This window comes from Macrotis lagotis, chromosome 7, assembly GCF_037893015.1.
Source record: "Macrotis lagotis isolate mMagLag1 chromosome 7, bilby.v1.9.chrom.fasta, whole genome shotgun sequence".
In the NCBI taxonomy this organism is placed as follows: Eukaryota; Metazoa; Chordata; class Mammalia; order Peramelemorphia; family Peramelidae; genus Macrotis; species Macrotis lagotis.
This window is the reverse complement of record NC_133664.1, coordinates 6,044,072-6,063,500: the sequence shown is the minus strand read 5'-3', so window position 1 is coordinate 6,063,500 and position 19,429 is coordinate 6,044,072. Positions and strand designations below refer to the sequence as shown.

The 19,429-nt window shown below is 46.0% G+C and overlaps 1 protein-coding gene across 5 annotated transcripts in view; it reads left to right on the top strand.

Moving 5' to 3' along the window:
• ETV1 (ETS variant transcription factor 1) overlaps positions 1-19,429 on the top strand; it is a 79,724-nt gene that overhangs the window by 26,680 nt on the left and 33,615 nt on the right. For all 5 annotated transcript variants that reach the window (XM_074195399.1, XM_074195400.1, XM_074195402.1 and 2 more), the window contains 2 exons: positions 17,573-17,702; positions 18,345-18,533. In XM_074195399.1, the coding sequence (XP_074051500.1) occupies positions 17,573-17,702; positions 18,345-18,533 (319 nt within the window). The remainder of the gene's footprint in view (positions 1-17,572; positions 17,703-18,344; positions 18,534-19,429) is intronic.

Sequence of the window (19,429 nt, the reverse complement as noted above, 5' to 3'; positions counted from 1 at the left end):
TCATCCAGCCTGAAAGATAATTTTACTTAGAACAGCAGGAATCAAGTTGGGCCCAGCATAAGGAGGGTGCTAATCTGATGATCAGCTCTTTCAATAATAGCTGAAAAATACAAGGGAACAAGGCAGAAGCTTAGTTATTCCACCATCTTTGCTCTCTCCCTATGTTGGCCATTCACAGTCCTCTTCATTCAAGACTTCACTCTGGGGTCTCCTTTTTCCCAGAAGCCCCTGGCTCTGGTGCTCTCTTCTTTCTCCAGTATTTCTGGAGCTTGGCTTCTTCTCCCCTCCCCCTCCCCCTCGCTCATGTTATATCCCAAATGGTGATTCTTTGAAAGCCAAAACTGTTGGTTCTCCACACTGGATCCTCCCTACCAAGCCCAGTTCCTTGCATGATTTCTTTTCAAAAGCAATAACAAATGCCCAGTATAGACCAGAACAAGCCAGCTTCTTCCCTCAAGGTGATTTGCCTTCTTCTGTCATTACAGAGTAGGGACTTACTCAATAGTTATTGCAGTAAATTCTTGAATTGAGCAAGCATTAGAACTTAGGGTAGAAGGAGCCCTCTTGAGATAGCACGCAGAGTTTATTTAGCTACTGATGCAAGGACCCCTCAACTTGTCCGGCTGCCTGGGTTCAATTCTAACCTTTGCCCTTCAGTATCTGTGTGTCCTTGGCTCTTCCCTTTCTTCCTCAGTTTCCTCATTTAGAATGGGATGGAGTAGGGTACAGTCATGCAGATAACATATTTGGAGTCAGGGACCAGGATCAATATTTCTAGGAGCTTGAACAACTCCTTTCTCTCCCCTCTCTATATTTTAATTTTCTTATTTGTAAAATGGGGAATTTGGACTACTTGACCTCTAAGGTCATCTAAGATATGTAAATTTGCAGATTTATTATATAACATATATATATATATTATAATTATATCATGTATATTATATTATATATAATATTATCACATTATATCCCATGGGCTTTTTTTTCCTTCACTAAAAGTGACTATGACCCTGAATTCTACTCATGGGGCCATCTTTATTGTCTTTTCTTTCACTTTGGATATCTTTCTATGATTGCCCAGGAGGAAATTCTGGGTTTTTATCTATTACTTGGAGGAGTCACATACTCTGCTGGCACAGAAATGGCCATAGCCTGCTTCCAGATGTCCTTTGTTCTGGGTCCCCCTCTCAGTAGATCCCCAGATGCTTGTCTTTATTGGGTGCCTTCATGTTCAGGGTGCTGGGGCCCTGGAGCATCTTTGAGCTGGGCTTTTTCTTAACACGTATTCCTAAGTATGAGTATTGGTGACATTCCAAGCCATGGGCACATATTGCTGAAGTATACTAGGAGAAAGCCCCTTAGACCATCCTGTGGTTGTCAAGGGTCGTTCTTACCTCACTTGCCATTGATCAGTGGGTAATGAATGGCACTTGGGAAGAGTTAGGCCCTACCTTCTGGGCTGTGGGGAACAGGGAGTAAAGTCAAGGCTTGGTCCTTGTACTTGGGAAGCTTAGCATCTGAGCTGTCCCCTTCGCTTCTTTCTCTCTGTATTTTCCTCTTGTTTGGTTCTCATCTTCATCTTCATTTCCATGGAATTTCCAAAGCTGTTTGTTGAACCCCCATGTCCCTGAGCCTTCACTCTTCATTTCCACCAGCCCAGATAGACATCTGGCCAATATCACAAGCCAGTATTGCCCCCAGGAAGACCTCACCTGCTGGGTGAGCCTGGGCATTGAATGTCCTGTAAAATGGGCATGACAGGCACTTTTTCCCAAGGTTGTGAGGCTGAATTCGTTCAGTTCAGCCAGTTTGAGGCGCAGGCCTCATGACATCACAGCACTTTAGAATCTCTCTTGATGACTGTCAGAATCACCCCCCCCCCAACTTCTCCAGTTTTTACCTCTCCTAAGAATGGTGATAACTCACTACTCCTTTCCTCTTGAATGCAGAGAATTCCACATTTCTGGGCCATCTCTTTCTAATCAGTTCCGGGATCCTCTGGATTCTGCCACTAGTATAGCCCCTCTGTGGTTCCAGCCCTCGAGGTGAGAAAGGTGACCGTAGTCCCTCTTGCCCAGAGTTCTTTTGAGACAACCCCTTCACTGACCTGAGTTAGGGCCTTGGGTCACCTTCCACATGGCTGCTGACATTATCAACCAAAAAGAATGTCTCTCCACTATTTACAAGTTAGTGGCTCCATTCACGGGTGCCACCATCTGTCTCCAGCTTCATTGTCCATTTGTCCCTTCTCCCTTTCCATGTCCCTATTCTTCTTCTTGTTCAATTGGGGTTGAATGACTTATCCAGGGTCTCACAGCTAGTACACATCTGAAACTAGTTTTGAAGTCAGGTCCTCCTGACTCCGGGGTTGGTGCTCCATCCACCGTACCACCTGGCTGTTCCCAGACCATGCAGGGTAACCCTGTGCCCAGAAAGTCCTTTCCACTTCCCGAGATGAAGTGCTTTTCTTCTTTGAAGGCTCCTCCTTAATGGTCTTCCCAACCTTCTCTTCCTAGTGGCTTCCCTGCTCTGTATGACATTGCTGCATTGTGATTTACCCTAGTTTTGTGACTGTGGGTCTAGGAGTCTCCTCTGCCAGTATAGCTTGGCACCTTCTCCACAATGACAGTGCCCTCCAGGGACTCTATCAGACATGGTTACCCCATAGCTGGGGGGCTAGGGTTGAGCCTGTGCCCAGGTAGAACTGTGGTGTCCCCAGTAGCAGCTGCTTGAGTGGAGAATGGTTCAAAAATGAAACCCCCGTCCGTCAACCCTGCCCCCATGGTCCAGACCCCTGCTCCGGCTCCAACCGAATCTCTCCTCACATCCTGGAATATCTCATCCAATACAAACTGCTTGTTCCCTCTGCAACCTCATTTCATTTGTGGTTAGACCTAAAAGCAGATTTTTCCTGTTTGCACCCCTTGAGGGAGTTTGGAATCTCCTCTGCTCTTTCATCTTTGGAGCTTTCCCTTTCTTAGTGTGTATTTACTTACTCTCCTTTCTTGGAAACCATGATTACCAAAGAGGTCAACTTATTTAAGAAGTGCTTAAGGCTGATGTGACTGAGTCCTATAGCACCTGGGGAGCATCTGGAGCCCCAGCTGATGCCTCTGCAAGGGGCTTGCCCCCTCCACAAAGGAGGAGACAATTCTGATTGTAGGTGGTGGTGTTCTTGGATCCATCCGGGAGCATAGCATGAAACTATCCAATGTTAACTCAATTTCTATTCTGATGTTCATTGATTATTGGCTTCTGGGGGCCCTGGCAAGGCACTGGACAATGCCAGTCCTTGCTATTAGGATTTCTGAGAGACAGGGGGCAAGCCCTGAGCCCTGGCCGGTCCAACTGGCCCCAGTTGGCTTGCCCAGATGGCAAGCCAGAGCCAAGCTCAGGACAGCTGTCACAGGGGTCACAGGTTGTGGACGTGTTTAGAGCCAGTAAAGGGGAGGCCGTCAAGGTCCCCAGGGCTAGCAAAGGGTGTCATTGCGGTCTGAGGGAACAGCAGGAATCTCTGGCAAGCCGAGCCTTACCTGCAGGGTGGTTAAAAGCATGCAAAACAAAGACAACATCCGTGAAGTTCGTATTTATTTAAGGCTGAGTCCAATTCAAACCAAAGTCCTATTCAGCAGTCTTCCTGGTACAGTGCACCCAGAGAATGCAGGGATGGAGGCAGAGCCAGCCTCGAATGCCCCACCTGACCAAGGGGAAGGAACACTGATGCCTTCCCAAGGGCTCAACCTTCTGGCTGACATTTTGGGGTGCACACTGCTCTTGTGACACACTCGTGGAGGCTCCTCAGAATCAGATGGAGGAGGTTCAGAGGGGCAATGTGATGCATGAAGAGAGAGAGCTGGTCTGGGAACAAGCAAGAAGTGGGTACAAGTCTGGACGTTACACTGACTGTGATACTTAGGAAAATAAACACTCCTGCTCTTGGTAGATGGTTAAAACTATACATTTAGGAGAAGGCAGTTGGGGTTGAATGACTTGTCCAGGGTCTTACAGCTAGTACGCATCTGAAACTAGTTTTGAAGTCAGGTCCTCCTGACTCCAGGGCTGGTGCTCCATCCACTGTACCACCTGGCTGTTCCCAGACCTTGCTTTTCATAGAAGGTGCCAACCTGGATTGGGAGTGAAGCACCTCCTATCAAAGAGTCAACAGGTCCACCCTCTAGGGCCCTTATTCCTAGAACCACCATGAGATTCCAGTCCAGACAAAAGCTAGATAGCTCTTGGCCAAACTCTAAAGTGAATGTAAATCTGATGAGACAAGGGATCATAGGCTGGTAGATAAGAAGCAGAAGGACCCTTGGAGGGTACTTAGTCCAACCACTTCATTTTTACAAATGAAGAAACTGAGCTCTAGAAAGCAAGTCTGAATTGATTTTGGTAGCAAAGGTAGTGAGACTTTTTCTCCTATTTCATACTTGCCCAAATTCTAACCATAATGATGCCCCATTGAATTAGCTGCCTCTGCCTTGGGAATGTGTCTTATGCTTTGCAGATTTTCAAGGGCATCTCAAGGTTACCATTTTCTCATATTATCTTAAGGATCTTGTTTGGTCCTTCCTATGAAGTACAAAGGTCAAATAGGTGGCCCCAGAGTACATAGATGGCTTAGTAACTTTGTGACCCAGGGAAAGCCACTTCACCCTTTTTGCCTCAGTTTCCTCATCTATAAAACAAGCTAGAGAAGGAAATGACAAACTAATATTTTTGCCAAGAAAGACCCAAATGGGCTCATAAAGAGTCAGGGGACTGAACTCCCCACCACAATGGTGCACAAGTTTCAATTATAATGGCTCATAACTGTTTGGCGAGTATTGCAATGAGCATTTTAGGAACATTACTATGATTACTAAATGAGGGTGAAAAGGTACAGCCTCATAGAAGAGGCCTTGGATCTAGTGTTAGAGAAGTACATTTGATCCCTGACTCGGACACCTCCTAATATCTGGGGTTTGGACAAATCAGTGGACTGCTGAATGCTTTCCAAGCCTCAGTCTTTTCTTCTGAAAATTGGGGACAATAGAATTTATGACATTAGCTGTGAAGGTGTTATGATATGGGGGGGCAGCCTTTTTGTAAATTGTGGGTTCCTTTGTAAAGTCTCTGTGGTGGTTGACCATCTTCCGTCACAGTTACTTCCTTCTTAAATTTCCATTTCTCATCAGTAGCTATCTATGAAGCCAGTTTCTTCCATGTTGTTGTCTATGAAATGGGTGAGACTCTAGATGACTGACCTTGGAGAGTCCAACAGCTGCAGAGTCATTAATTTTGGTGGCAGTGACAGCCAGTGGAGTAGCCTGGGCTAGCTGTGGCGCCTTTCTTCAGGGCATCACATGTATTGGTAGAAGGAAAGACCATGGTAGATTGAGCCTACATTCCTTGATGACTTTTTCACTTTTCCTCTCCCATCTGGAGAAGCGCAAAAGGGACCTTTTTTGATCTATTTGATCTATCTCTCCATATTAGCGATAGGTCCACAGTTGTTACCAAAGGTTTTCTTGCTAAATTTAGACTCTTCTGGAGGTTCTTCTGCTTGCCCATTGGTATTCCTGCTTCTTATTCCAATTCAGACAAGACAGAGAAGATAATAAAATGGCAGCTCCATGAGCAGCTAACAAAATGGCAGTCATCACTTCTCTGTGAGGCTAGCGATCCCTCCCGGGAGCCGATAGTGTGTCTGATGATGTAGGATTAGAGATGTCAATTAATCTTGAGTTAAATTTATTTGATTTTGTAAATGTAGCAGATAAGAGGAACTTTCTGTCAGATTGACTTTAAAAGAAAAGGAAACAATGGTGTGGACAGATTCTCTACTAGTAATGGTTCGAGGGGTTCTAGAAGTGCAGTTCAGGGGACCAAGGTATCTCTCTAAAAAGGTGTTTACTGTCACGGAGATTCAAGAGTTTTCTTTGTAGTTTTGTTAGTTTGGCAACATCTTAAGTTCTGTTGGCACTGACTGGAAGCTTCCCTTCTCCTTTTCTTCTTTCCCTCCAGCCAGCTGCCTTTCTCTCTTCTTCGAACCTTTCTAGTTTGAATATCCAGAACATATTAGCAGCTCTGATTGGCGACTGCTGGGACCTTTCTCAATAAGTAGCCAAGTGGCTAATGATGTCTGGATTAGGCTCAGTCCTGTCTCTAGTGGGATGCCATCTGAGCCCATAGACCTCCTGCCCCTCCCCAGCACTCCCTTTGGGGGCTAATGTGATTAGTCAATGCTACCTGCCCACACGGTGTGTAGGAATATGACAACCTCAGGGCTCTGGTCACAGAGAATAGCAATTCTAGGAAATGGAGTCCCAGAAAGAAAATTGAGGCCCCTTTTAGAACATTATTCCATTAAAAAGGAAGTAAAAAATAACTAGTTAAAGATATTGACTCAAAGGTAAAATTCATCTGATTTTGGGGGAGGCATGCTTTTGGCAATGATTACCTGTCCTGGGCCCCTAAAACTTTGGATTAGTGCCTCACGCTGTTTTGGGATGCAGTGCTGAAGGGGTATAGTGAATCCTCATTTTTCTTAAATCTAAACAAACGATTGTTTGCCTAGTAACAAGGAACATTTAAATTAATTAATGCCCAATCTCATTAATAAATCGCAGTGATGCAAATTAAAACATCTTTAGGGAATCAATTTGCACCCATCAAATTGGCAAAAATAGTTAACAGCAACGAAATACTGAAAGTTGTTTAAAAAAACAAAGAAATCAAATAAAGGCATATTTTATTTCTCATTGGTGCAACAGTGCCATTTAGAATTATTCTGCCTAGAAATCTGATAGGGCAGCTAGGTGGTATGGTGGACAGAGCACTGACCTTGGAGTCAGGAGGTTGGGTGTTTGAATCCAGCTTCAGATACTTGACTGATACTAGCTGTGTGACCTTGGGCAAGTCATTTAACCTCGATTGCCTCATATCCAGTCTTCCTGATTCTTATCTGACCACTGAACTCAGATGGCTCTGGAGGAGGAAGAGAGGCTGGTGACTACTGGGCACCCCCTCACTCCAATCTAATTCATGTACTTGACGTAACATCACCTCCTTGTTGCTGGGGTCTTCTTACTAGCTAGCAAGCACAGCAAAGCTTATAAAATTCATCATACCCGTTGACTTGACCAGGTGAAGCCCACTGAATGTAACCTGAGGCTGTGATCCTAAGACTCTGGAGGGGGTTGGCTCCACAGCTTTGATTGTTGCATTGTATGGACAGCTTCTTCCATTTTGTCTTACTGTTAGCCTGCTTTGTTTATCCATCCTCTGGACATTGAATTCTGGTTCTGAGGAATGGAGTCTTGGAGCTCTGGACCTAGAAGATGATTGACATGCAGGCCCCTGTGATGTCCTCACATCCCATTACTCTTGTCAATCATTTTACAACGTAACGGCCAGAGACAGTGGTTCTGACTTGAGTCCCAAAGCCGGACTCATGGGTATTTGTTCAGTTTGTCCCCAGCAAATACTTCTTTTGCATTTTAATTTTCTCCTGTTTGATATGGTTCTGAAGTATGTCCTTCTCAGCAGTTTTCTTTCTACCGTGAGGACAAAAATAACAACGACTTGTGTTTGCTGTCGTGGGCTGGTCAGTTCAGCCTGGGCCCGACTTGTCTAGTTATTCTCAAAGTGCAGTCCACCTAGCGGGTACTTAGAAAGATTTTTCTGCCTACACAGTCCAGGATGTCAGTGGATTATCTGGGAGCTCTTCAAGGTGAGGAACCCCTCCTGTGAAGCTTGCAGAAGTAATTGATTGAATGAAAAGCATTTATTCCTTCTGTCCCCGTGGATTCTTGTCTTCTCAGGGGGTCCACTAAATGGGCTTGACATTGCAAAGATACCAATGGCTTGTGTGGGTCGTCCTCCACTTAGCCCCATTCATGCTTGGTGACAAGGCCTTTGTCATATTTCAGCCTTGCGTTAATTAATGTCAAGAGTTATGGGCTCGGCCCTTTTAATTTGTTTTTAAGTTAAAGTTCACATTTAAAAAAGTACATTTTAATAGATGATCTCATAGATGCTGCCCTTTTTTCATTTGTTTTTCATTTTTTGTTTATACTAGGCCACAGGACACTTTTTGCCAGATATGGAATTATTTTTATCCTCTTTGAGGGGCCTAGGCCCTCAAATTATCAAGTTTGTGTTAGGTGAAATAGGAAAGATGAAGAAATCTCTTAACACGACTCAGCTCTGCCTGCCCTGGCCCTCCCCACTCCCCAATTGCCTCAGTTTGACTTCTCTCCATAGACCTAAAGTTGCCATCAGAATCTCTGGGACTCCTCAGGCATCAGTTGTGTTGGGGGAGAAGCCCTATAAAGATGTGTGAGTCCATTCGCAGCCCCATCATGGACTGCCCTGGATCACACCCAGTCCGACCCAGCCTAATTTGCGGCTTCATTGAGAATCTGGGAGAGATGGAGAAGGGAGAAATGGGAAAAGCCAAATGGGAATGGGGGGGGATGTTTGTGTCCTCAGAGCCCATCTGTTTCTAAGAGCTGAGGAACTACCAACAAGGCCAGATTGGTGCTTCCTTTATACAAACTGATTTGTTTCTCAACTGGCCTGTGGTCCCCTCTTGCCGGTCAACCATGAGATCCTTCTGGACGTGTGGGTTTCTTGGGGAGAATCCATTTCCAAAATTAGAATGTTGTGTTTTCCTCTGTTTCCCTGAGTGCTGGGGCAGGAAAAGAGGGGTTGAGAAGGCCAGGTAAGATGCTCCCCAAGGCTTCCCCTGTCCTGGGCTTCTCCCTCTCCAGATGGGAGACAGAGCTGGTCCCGGCCCAGAGAATTTCTGTTTTCTTCCTCTTGGAACACTGACCACCTGGAGAAGTATTCTTCAGCCAAGGCCTGCAAGGTCAGGCTTTCATTAGGTTTGGAATTTGAATATTTTCTGGGGGATGAGGAAGTTGAGGATAGGGCATAATCCCTTCTAGGAATGAAAGGGCTCTGACTCCAGTGTCTAGAAGAGACAATTCAGAGAATGGAAAGGCTCCTCCCGTCTTCTCATTCTCATTTGTTGTACAAGAACAGCTCATTTATCTGGCTGCATCAGGGAGCCAGATCCTCCTCCATGTGTGTAGATGTCTCATAGGAAATGAAACCTGGAAGAGACCTGAGAGGGCATCTGCTCTGACTCGCTCATTTTACAGATAAGGAAACTGAGGCACGGGACAATGAAGGGATTGGCCTGCTATGGCAGAGAAGCAGAAGTACCAGGGTCCGGTGACCTTTCAAAGAACCCCTGCTTTAACACTGAACCCCATTAGTTATGTACATACATCAGGCGCTTAATAATGGTGATTGTTGGTTTGATTGGCAGGTGGTCTTTGAGATCCGTTGAGGCAGCCTAGGGAGGGGCCTCCCTGGTCTTGAACTTCTTTCTTGGCCTCCCCAGGCCTCCCCAGCTCTGCTAGCCCAGACTTTGAGCCCTCGGAAGGGGATGGCACTGGGGGAAATTGTGGAAGGAGTCTCCTGGTAGTCAAGAACATACCCTTTGGGGGCCCGAAGTGGCCCTTTCTTTCTTAACAATTCTTAACTCAGCTCCCTGGGTTCAAGGCCAGGACTTCTAGACCCACAGATGGATAGAGTCCCTTGGAAAATAGCTAACTATTATTGTGTCTATCCACATTTGTCTGTATGTGCCTCAGTGAGATGGAGCATACTTCATTTCGCTGTCACCGTCTGCTTTTGTCATCTTCTCCACATTTAACCCCAGATTCTGAGAAGGGGTTCCTGAGCTCCCCAGAGGGTGGGGGTCTTGCCCCCGGGTGAAGAAGGGAGGCAGCCTTGAGCCCCTGAGGAGGAAACTGGACTAGGACTCGTCCCTGGGCCAGGCCCTTGACTGGTGGAGCGTTTCCTCGCTGCAGCAGTGATGGCTTCGCCCTGACTGTCCCCTGCCTGCCTGCGGGAGCAGAGTCCTCATCAGACAGCTAGGGCAGAGAGAACTCGGGTCCCCAGGCCCCCCTCGCCTTGCGGGGCTTGAGCTAGGCCGCGTGAGGGGGGGCTTGCTCCCTGGCCACCTCCTCCCTCCCTCCTCTGAGGATACACCCCCCCCTTCTCCCGGCCGCCCTCACAAGCAGCCACACTCACCAAGTGAGACCCTTTGGGGAAGAAACAAGCCTCCTTGTTGAGTGACAGTGTTAATCCTTTCCTGGAAACATGATGGGAAAGCTTTGCCAGATGCTAAGACAAGTGATGGAAAATCATGAATCTCTCTCCCCCCCCCACAATGTGTTTCAGTTTGCATTTTGAGAGCAGTTTAGAAACTTATCGCCCATTTTGTCAGAGACATAATTCACATCTTTCTCCAGGCACTGTAAACAAGAGATGGTTTAATGGTCCCATAAAGGCATTCCAGGCTGATCGCAGAGATTAGACCCTTCAGTAATGGATTGTGTGTGTGTGTGTGTGTGTGTGTGTGTGTGTGTGTGTGTGTGTGTGGTGGGGGCAGGGAGGGCTCGGTTTGACAGAGGGAAATGGCCTGGCAGGGCATCCCTGAGCAGAGGGGCTCAGGAGGGGCCTGCCCACTTTAGCTCAGACTCTGTGGGAAGATGGATCGAAGGGGCTTCTTGAGCAGGTCCACAGGCCTCAGCCTTGGCTTGGGCCATCTAAGTCCACACTAATTGAGGTCATTTCAATCCATTCATCACCTGAAATTGAAGTGAGATTAGCTTAAAGGGAAGGCTTTTCCCCCTTCAATCTGGATGCATTCATCCTCCATCTACTCTGGCTATTTGTTTCACGACTCTATTCTCTGGGCCTTTTTCAAGCCAGGAATTGGCTGTCTATCTCCTCTTAAAAATCAGCTTATTTGGGTATTTTTAAAAAATGTTTCAAAAATCCTGCCAAAGCCAAGTGTGCATGTTGCAGTTACCGTAGCCTCATCCAGATGAGGATTCTCTTGCCCCTCTCCTTCATTTTCGCTCAGATGACTGAAAAAACCAAGGAGAAAAATAACTATCAGCCCTGATTCTAAATCTCCTGAAGCCATCAGAGGCCTTTGGGCCCTAGCTTTTGAGCTGGGAGGTCCCTTCAAACCCATCGAGGCTGACCTCAGCTGAAGCCCAGAGAAGTTAGTTGAGTGACTTGTCCACACCCATCTTACTCCCCCTTCTTCAGTCTGGAGCGGATGGGGGGCTCATGGCCCAGGAAGAATCCTTCAAAGACCTGGTCCTTGGGAGGCCAGCAGCAATCTGAGGGGCTTCCTGTTGAGGGCCCTCTTCCGGAGACACCAGAACCAACTGCTCCACTGGAGGGCTCCGAGGCACCCAAAGTGAAAGGGCAAAGCATAGACAACTGATGAGCACATTTCCATCCCCAAAGGAGGCTTTGGGGTCTTCAGTCTTGAATTCGTATTTTAATAAACAAAATCTGGAAGCTGTTCCCCACCTCTGGCACTGGGTTCTGACAGTGCTACTACTTCAGTGTCTGTCCTTTGGCAGGTCATTTGCTCTTTTGGGGACTCAGTTTCCCTAAACATAAAATACAAATAAATGCTGTCCTGCCTGCCTCAAGGTTGTTCCAAGGTAGATCCTTATAATCTCTAAAGCTTTTTAAGACAGACAGGTGAACTTTTAAGCTAACAGAAACACTTTTCTAAAATAGGGAATTGACTTCTTTTTTTTTTTCCTCCTCCAGGCTAGACATCTCCCATTTTAGGACTATAGTAAGGATCCTTTTAAAATGCTTTTAATATTCAAACACATCATTAGAAAATAATTAAGGGAAACTCAGTTTTGCAGAAAAAGAAGACATCAAAGGTCCAAGAGGAACTATGAGATGTGATAGCAGTTTAGCATCTTGAGTCTGTGACTTACTGGTATAAGGTTGACTCCATATACGGAGTCTTGGCTTCGACTGTCACATTTTCAATAGTCTGGAGATGACCCAGGCCTTTCATGTTTAAGTCTATTGATGACTCTAAAGTTTGACTAATGAAAATACCAGCTGTCAATGGGAGGACTAGTAGAATTCCCATTTTACAGATGAAAAGTGAGTTGCCCATACTCCTGAAGAGAGTAAATGGGAGTCTCGGAAAGAAGTCGAAGGATTTGACTATAGAGAGCTCTGCCTCCAACCTTAGTCTGCGAGAGAGTGTTATATTGGATGAAGAGTGGCATTCTAGTTGTATCATAGTATCAAGCTATGGGCTTGAAAGGTGGAAGGCCTGAATTCAAATGCTGCCTCCCTTGGATGAATTTCCTCATTTGTAAAGTGGAGATAAGAATAGTTTTTGCCTTGCAGGACAGTTCTGAAGAGCAAGTAAAGTAACACATTTTACATAAATGTCAACTCTGTTATATAGGGGTCCCCAGTCCAAGCATTTCTTATCTCTGAACTGCAGGAAAGAGAGTAAGTAATAAAGGGGGTGCAACCTGCCCTGAGAGAGAGAGACTTCCTACACCAAAAAAAAAAAAGATCCCATTTACTTCAGTGATCATCACATTAGTCTGAGCCCTGGCTAGAGTCTGTAGCAGGGAGAAGGACTTCAAACATCCCTGGCGGTTCCTGGTGACATTTCTAGGGTATTCTGTGCCCCAAATGGTTTGCAGGAAAGGAAAGTGAGCCCCAATATGTTTGGATCCATCCCTTGTCTTCACAGCAGGGACCCAGACTCCGGCAACCCTTTGTGTGGCTGGTTCTTTAAATTAAGAAAATTATTTTCTTTCACAAAATAAGAAAACCAAGATGTTGGTTCATGAATTTGCCAGGATCAGAATTAGACAATGCAGTCTAACCCACATAGCTTGGTTTCCTTTTGCACGTCGAGACCACAGCCGACTTAGTGAGGTTCACAAAGATTGTATTTTCTGTAGGGTTCATTTTTCATTTATTGGTTTTCTCTGGAGTTTGGACCTTAAGTGTGCTTTTTATTATGTTTCTCCCTCAGTTGGGCTTGGGTTAAGGGTTCATCTATTTTAACTTGGCAAGTTGAGGAGCTCTCATTGTTCCAGGAAGAAGGAGCATCATCATTGTAAAAATGTGAAAATGAGGGGATGTGTACAAAGCTTTAGAAAATGCTTTCAAAAAAGAAAGCAGTGACTCCAAATCATCCTGGAAGGTAGATGTGGTTCATTGGGCAGGGAGGGTGAATTCTTTTTTGGCTTGGCATTTTAAAGTCCTTCAGCTTGACAACTAGAATGACTCAGTAATCATTAGTCAACTCTACGATGTGACTGGAAAGGTCAAGTAGGCATCACAGGAGCCCCAGAGCTCCGAGGATGTTCCTTGACTCCCTTTCCCTAAAATATGCCTTTGTGGAGGCCCAAAGGGTGACAAAAGTTGGCTTGGAAAACCAATCTGGTCCAGGGTGGGGATCTGTTTTTGGGTGCTGCAGCTGCTGAGGGCACAGATGAACATCCACCACCCCTTGAGAAGGGAAAGGAGAGGCTGGGCTGTGGAGGAGACTCCCAGACCTGGGGCCCGAGCTGCGGGCAGAGAGGTGGGCATCCCCCGCAGCCCGGCAGCAGCAGGCTGGAGCCGGGCTCCAAGAAGCAATTTAATTAGTGTTGATCATGACTCCAGATGATGGTGATTTGATAAGGAATAATTTAGTACTTACCAGCCTTTTACATGTACCAACTCCATGTGGGAAGGTAAAGCAAATTGTAGAAAATGAATGTGCTGCTGGCACTCCTAGGCCTGCTCACAAACTGGAAAAGTGTTTGTTGTCAGTGACTTCTTAGCCCTGTGGAGGGAGAGGGCCAGGGGCTGGACAGGAACGCTGAGGTCACAGGCCCAAAGCTAGGGGAGGGGAGCCTGGATGGGAACTGAGAGCCCATCTAGAGCCAGGTCAGACCTCTGAGGTGGCAGGGTCAGAGTGGGAGGACTGAACAGGGACAGAGAGGTCAGGCCAAGAGGTAGAGAGCTGGACCCGGTCTGGAAATTGTGGAGATCAGAGGTTTGGAGTCCTTGGGATTTCAGGGCCTTCTGTGGTTAGAGAATTCAAGATGGAAAAGGAGATCCAACTTCAGGCTTTTTGTCTAAGCCCCTCCTCTTCTATTTTAGGTTTTTATTTTTTTTGCAAGGCAATGGGGTGAAGTGGCTTGCCCAAGGCCACAGGGCTAGGTCATTATTAAGTGTCTGTGGCTGGATTTGAACCCAGGTCCTCCTGACTCCAGGGCCAGTGCTTTATCCACTGCGCCACCTAGCTGCCCCCAACCCCTCCTCTTCTAGACAAGAAAACTGAGGCTGAAGAAGGCAGAGGATCTTAGAGTCCAAGCCGGATGGGCCTGGAGAATTCAGCCCTGTCTGCACTTGAGGAAATGGGTTCAGAGTGAACTTAGAATAGCAGAAATAGAGAATGCGATGGAACCCCAGAACCCCAGAGATGCCGTAACCTAATCCCCACTTCTGTTCTCTTCCAAAGAGGAGGTCTAGATAGGAGCCCATGTCCTCCTATGCAAATCCAACTCTTCTCTGTTCCCCTCTCCTTCTCCTCTTCTCTCCCTTTCTTCTCTCCTTTCCGTTTTCTTCTTTCTCCCTTCTTTCCCTTTTCTTTTCTCTTCTCCTTTTTCATCCCTTCTTTTTTCCTTTCTCTTCTCTCTTTCACATTCTCCTCTCTTCTCTCCCTCTCCTCCTTTCTCTTCTCTCTCCAACTGCCCTTTTCTGTTTTTTTCTCCTCTCCCTTCTCACCTCTCTCTCCCTTCTTTTTTCTTTCTTCCCCTTCTCTACTTTGTCTCTTCTTTCTCCTCTTCATCTTCTGTTTTTGTCCTATCCCTTCTTCCTTCTCTCCCTTCTCTTTTTCCTCTCTTCTGCTTCTCTCTTTTACCTCCTACCTTTATTTTCCCTCTCTCTTTTCTTCTTCCTCTCCTCTTCCCCTGCTCTCTTTTCTCCCTCCTCCTGTTTCTCCATTGCATCATGCTTCTTTTAGGTTGCCAAGGTCACATTGGTGTGAACAGTAATGGTAACAAAAGCTACGAGTAAGACCAATGCTTTAAGATCTTCAGAATATTTTCATATTCATTAGAAGAGAGTGACAGGGTTGAGTTTTGAATACAGGGTCTTTCACATCCAGTGTTTGCTCACCCATTGTACCACCCTACCTGGCCCAGCCTCAACCCAGGTGGCCCATGTGGTGCCTTTGCCATGACCATCTCCCACTGAAGACTATGTGCCAGAAAGAATTCCAATATGACAGTGAAATGTTTAAGTTTGTTGTTGACTCTAAAGTTCTCTCCAAAAATTAAATTTAAAAAAAATCCTCATTCTGGAGAATTGGTATTGAGAGAGTCCAATTAGAAACATTAAAATTGTGCTGTGTATCATTGAGCATTCTTGGAATTTCTTAGCCCTTTCTCCCACCTACTGGAAAAAATATATAAAAATGAATTGGAAAAATAAATTGAGCCAACTCAGACTCCTTTGCACTCCTGATTTGGCTACTGTTACTCAGTAACTGTTGTAGGGAATGATTCTCAATCTATACATATCTGTGGCCTAGGTATGTGATTAGGTGGACACTTCTAAAACTAGGGCCAAGTCCACCGTCTCGAGGTGTCACCAGGCCCACAGACTCCTGCCAACCACACGGGTAGAAGAAGGTTTACAGTCTTTAAACTCATGAGTGCTTGTGAAAAAGATTGCTATGGGCTCATCCCAGAGTGCCTAGTCAGGAGCTCCTGGCTGTCCTACGAACCAGGCCCTCCATCTCTTACCTCTGGGCATTTTCTCTGGCTCCTTTGTGCCCAGGTCTGGATGCTTTCTTTCCTCCTTTTTGGTTACTGACCTTCTTGGCTTCCTTTAAGTCCCAACTAAAATCTCACCTTTCGCAAGAAACCTCTGCCAGCTCCTCTTCATTCCAGTGTCTGCCTGATTTAATGATTTCCTTTTTATCCAGTATATTGTTCACTTTGTCTATAGTGGTCTGCTTGTTATCTCTCCCATTAGAATGTCAGCTCCTCCAGGGCAGGGTCTGTCTCTTTTCTTCTTTTGGAATCCCTAACATTTAGCCCAGGGCCTGGATAATCTTATTTGGTTAACAGATCCTTTTGATTTGCTCTGGGTATCCCCAGAACATCCCAAGGAAGGAACCTGGGGCTTGCTGTGCCCACATTTTTCAGGGTATGTTCCCTATGCCTATCCTTTCTGTGTGGAGGGATCATGGTCTGCCACTAGCTTAAAGAGAATTGTGATATTGTATTCAATTATTGCCTTAAAATGTTTAATTTGTGCTTAAACTTGGATAAAAATGGTGCCCTTAGGGCCATATTGGAAATTTAACAGAGCCTGAGAACTTGTTAACATGTCTATAAATTAGATTTCATCTTGCAGACATAATAGAACTTGCTGTTTCCTTGCTAAACATAAGTGAATTCTTTGTATATCACAACCATCCTGAATAAACACTTCATTTTCTTAGAAATGAGGTTGACTCCTACAGAGAGGACTCCCTATAAAGTGACAGGATGTAGGCTGTCATTCAGGTGGCCTTCTTCAGGAGAGAGAGCCGTCCTGGAAGTCCAAAAGACTGAAGTTCTAATTCTGCTTCAGCTGTGGGATCCTGGGCAAGTCATGCCTCAGAGACCCAGGTTCTGTCTTTGGAAATGATGATGACTGGCTCTTCCCTGCCCATGGATGGGCAAGGTCCTCTGGGACAATGTAAGGAGGTTTGCCACCCTCATTTGTCTGTTGAGCCATGTCAGTCATTAGGGTTCTTGTTAGGAAATGTTCTCAGACTTTAGAATAAACAAAGGATGTTTATTGAGCAAAGACAGCAGTTTTAATATATTCAACATTTAAGAAGTTAATTCCTTATTTATACCTAGGATGGTAATGTCTGAAATGGATTGTCATGTCAATCACAAGTTATTTGTGACATTTACTTGGAGGGTCTTCTTTTAAAGTAATTGGAACCATCCATTTATAATGTTATGTATTGAGGGGTTGGCAGCACCTCCGAAGGCTGCTGCCTTCTGAGGAATGAGGAGATGGGGCTCCCCATTCACTTGAACAAAAAGAGTGGTGATAGATGAGACTAGATTAAACAAAGGTGCTTTTCTCCCATTGCTTCCAAAGTAATCTCTCCTTCTCCTTCCCTCCCTCTCCATTTCTCCCTTCCTTTCCTTCTCTCTCCTCTTTTCTCTTCCTCTATTCTTTATTCCCTTCTTCCTTAGAAATGAGGTTGATAACTACAGAGAGGACTCTCTATAAGGTGACAGGATGTAGGGTGTCATTAAGGCAGCCTTCTTCAGGAGAGAGCCAAATCCTGGAGTGCCTCATCAGGAGCTCCTGGCTGTCCTACTAATCAGACCCTCCATCTCTTACCTCTGGGCATTTTCTCTGGCTCCTCTTCTTCCTTCTCTCCCTCCTAGGTCCCTTTTTTCCCTCTCCCCCTTTCTGTTTTTCTTTCTGTCTCTGTCTCTGTCTCTCTCTCTCTCTCTGTCTCTCTGTCTCTCGCTGTCTCTGTGTCTCTCTCTCTCTCTGTCTCTGTCTGTCTGTCTCTGGGTCCTTCTGAGCATCAATTTTCCCATATAGGTGCCCCCTTGCCCAAGTGGAGGGATGGTTTTGAGCCCAGCTTAACCATATTTGTCTTCTGTGTCTGTCTGTCTTTTTGTTGTTTTTTTCCCCTCAGTGGCTTTTCATGGCCTCCCCTTGAAAATCAAGAAAGAGCCCCATAGCCCGTGCTCCGAGCTGGGCTCGGCCTGCAGTCAAGAGCAGCCCTTTAAATTCAGCTATGGAGAAAAGTGCCTCTACAATGTCAGGTAAGGCCACAGACTCCTGGGCTGGGAGTCAAGGGCTGGGCCCAAGACCAGGGAGGTTGCACCCAGGGCACAGGCAGGTCAGTGTTTGGGTGTGAACAGAAGAACACTGGGGAGTTCTCCTCAATTTACCCCATAGGCCTTCGAGATGCATTTGAAAGCAGTCATATTTTCTCTCTCTGTCTCTCTGTCTCTGTCTCTGTCTCTGTCTCTGTCTCTCTCTCTCTCTCTCTCTCTCTCTCTCACACACACACACACACACACAAACACACACACATACACCACACAGACACACAGATACACACAGATACACACACACTCACACATATGCTGTAAGTTAATGTCAAAGTATTTCCAGCCCTTATCTCTATTACACTGAATACACCTCAGAGTCCTCAGCAGAACATGACTGGGAACTTGCTAGAGATAATTTATTCATTTGTTCCAAAGTTTGGGTCTTGCTGCTGAGGACAGGGCTGGAGGGAGGGCTGGTGGGGGAGTGGGTCTCAGGCAAAAACATCGCTATGGTCTCTGGTTTTTATTGGGTCCCTAGCATTAGGAAGACAAATTTTCCCTCTCCAATAGTAAGTGTTCCCATTCTTGATGCAGAAAACCCAAGTGTCCCTTTTCCTTGTTCCCTGCCAGTGCCTATGATCAGAAGCCACAAGTGGGAATGAGGCCCTCCAACCCCCCAACGCCGTCCAGCACTCCTGTGTCTCCCCTGCATCATGCTTCCCCGAATGCAGCTCACACTCCCAAGCCCGACCGGGCCTTCCCTGCTCATCTCCCGCCATCCCAACCCATCCAGGACAACAGCTATCCAATGGACCACAGGTAAGGGCCCCTGAGGCTTCCTATCAGAAGTTCTCCATATCCATAACCTTGTTTTGTAACTAGGGGTGAGTGGGAGGCAGGGAGAGGAGAAAGGGTGGGCTTCTCAATGGGATTCCTGCCACAACTCTCCTAGTGCTGCATATTAGCAAAAACCACAACTTGTTGGCCAAAGGCAGGTGAATGTGTCTTTAACAATGGCCTTGCTGTACCATAGTCACAGATTTCTTGTAAAGAAATTATTTCAGATTCTAGAAATTAGTTTCTTTTTTATCTTTTAGCAATCACATCCTATAGTCTACAGAATTTTCAAGTGAAAAGTACTTTTAAAAGTGGGTTTTTCTCTGCTCTTAGAATCAGATGGTTTCCTCTGTACTTTAGATCCCTATGAAACTGTTGAATGGGCACCTGTGGTTCTTCTTCACCTGCTGGGGGTTTCCAGGCTGCACTGAAGTACCCCATGGGTCAGAGCTTCTATCTCTGTGACCACCAAACCCACCATCTCTCAGTTTAGGGGATTGCTTGAGATTCAGAGCAGCCAATGACAAGTTCACAAAGTGAGGAGGTCAAGGCAGGACTGGAATACAGGCTATCTTCTACACTGAAATTCATCTGCCACCTCCAGGGCTTGGCTGTGTCCATCTTCTGTTCCCAGCTCTGTTCCTTTCTTTCCTCACCTCTACCCCTTAGCTTTCCTAACTGTTTTTAAGGCCCCTCTGGGTTATCACTGTCCCCTCTGCAGTCACCTCCTGTCTCCTCTATGTAGGTCTTGTCTGTCCTTAGAATGTAGGCTCCTCAAGAACAGGAACAGTGGTTTGCCTTACTTTATCTCCATGGCCATTAGCTCAGGGCCTGAGCATAACTACCCTTAATTATGACTTAGTAATTACATACTTTCT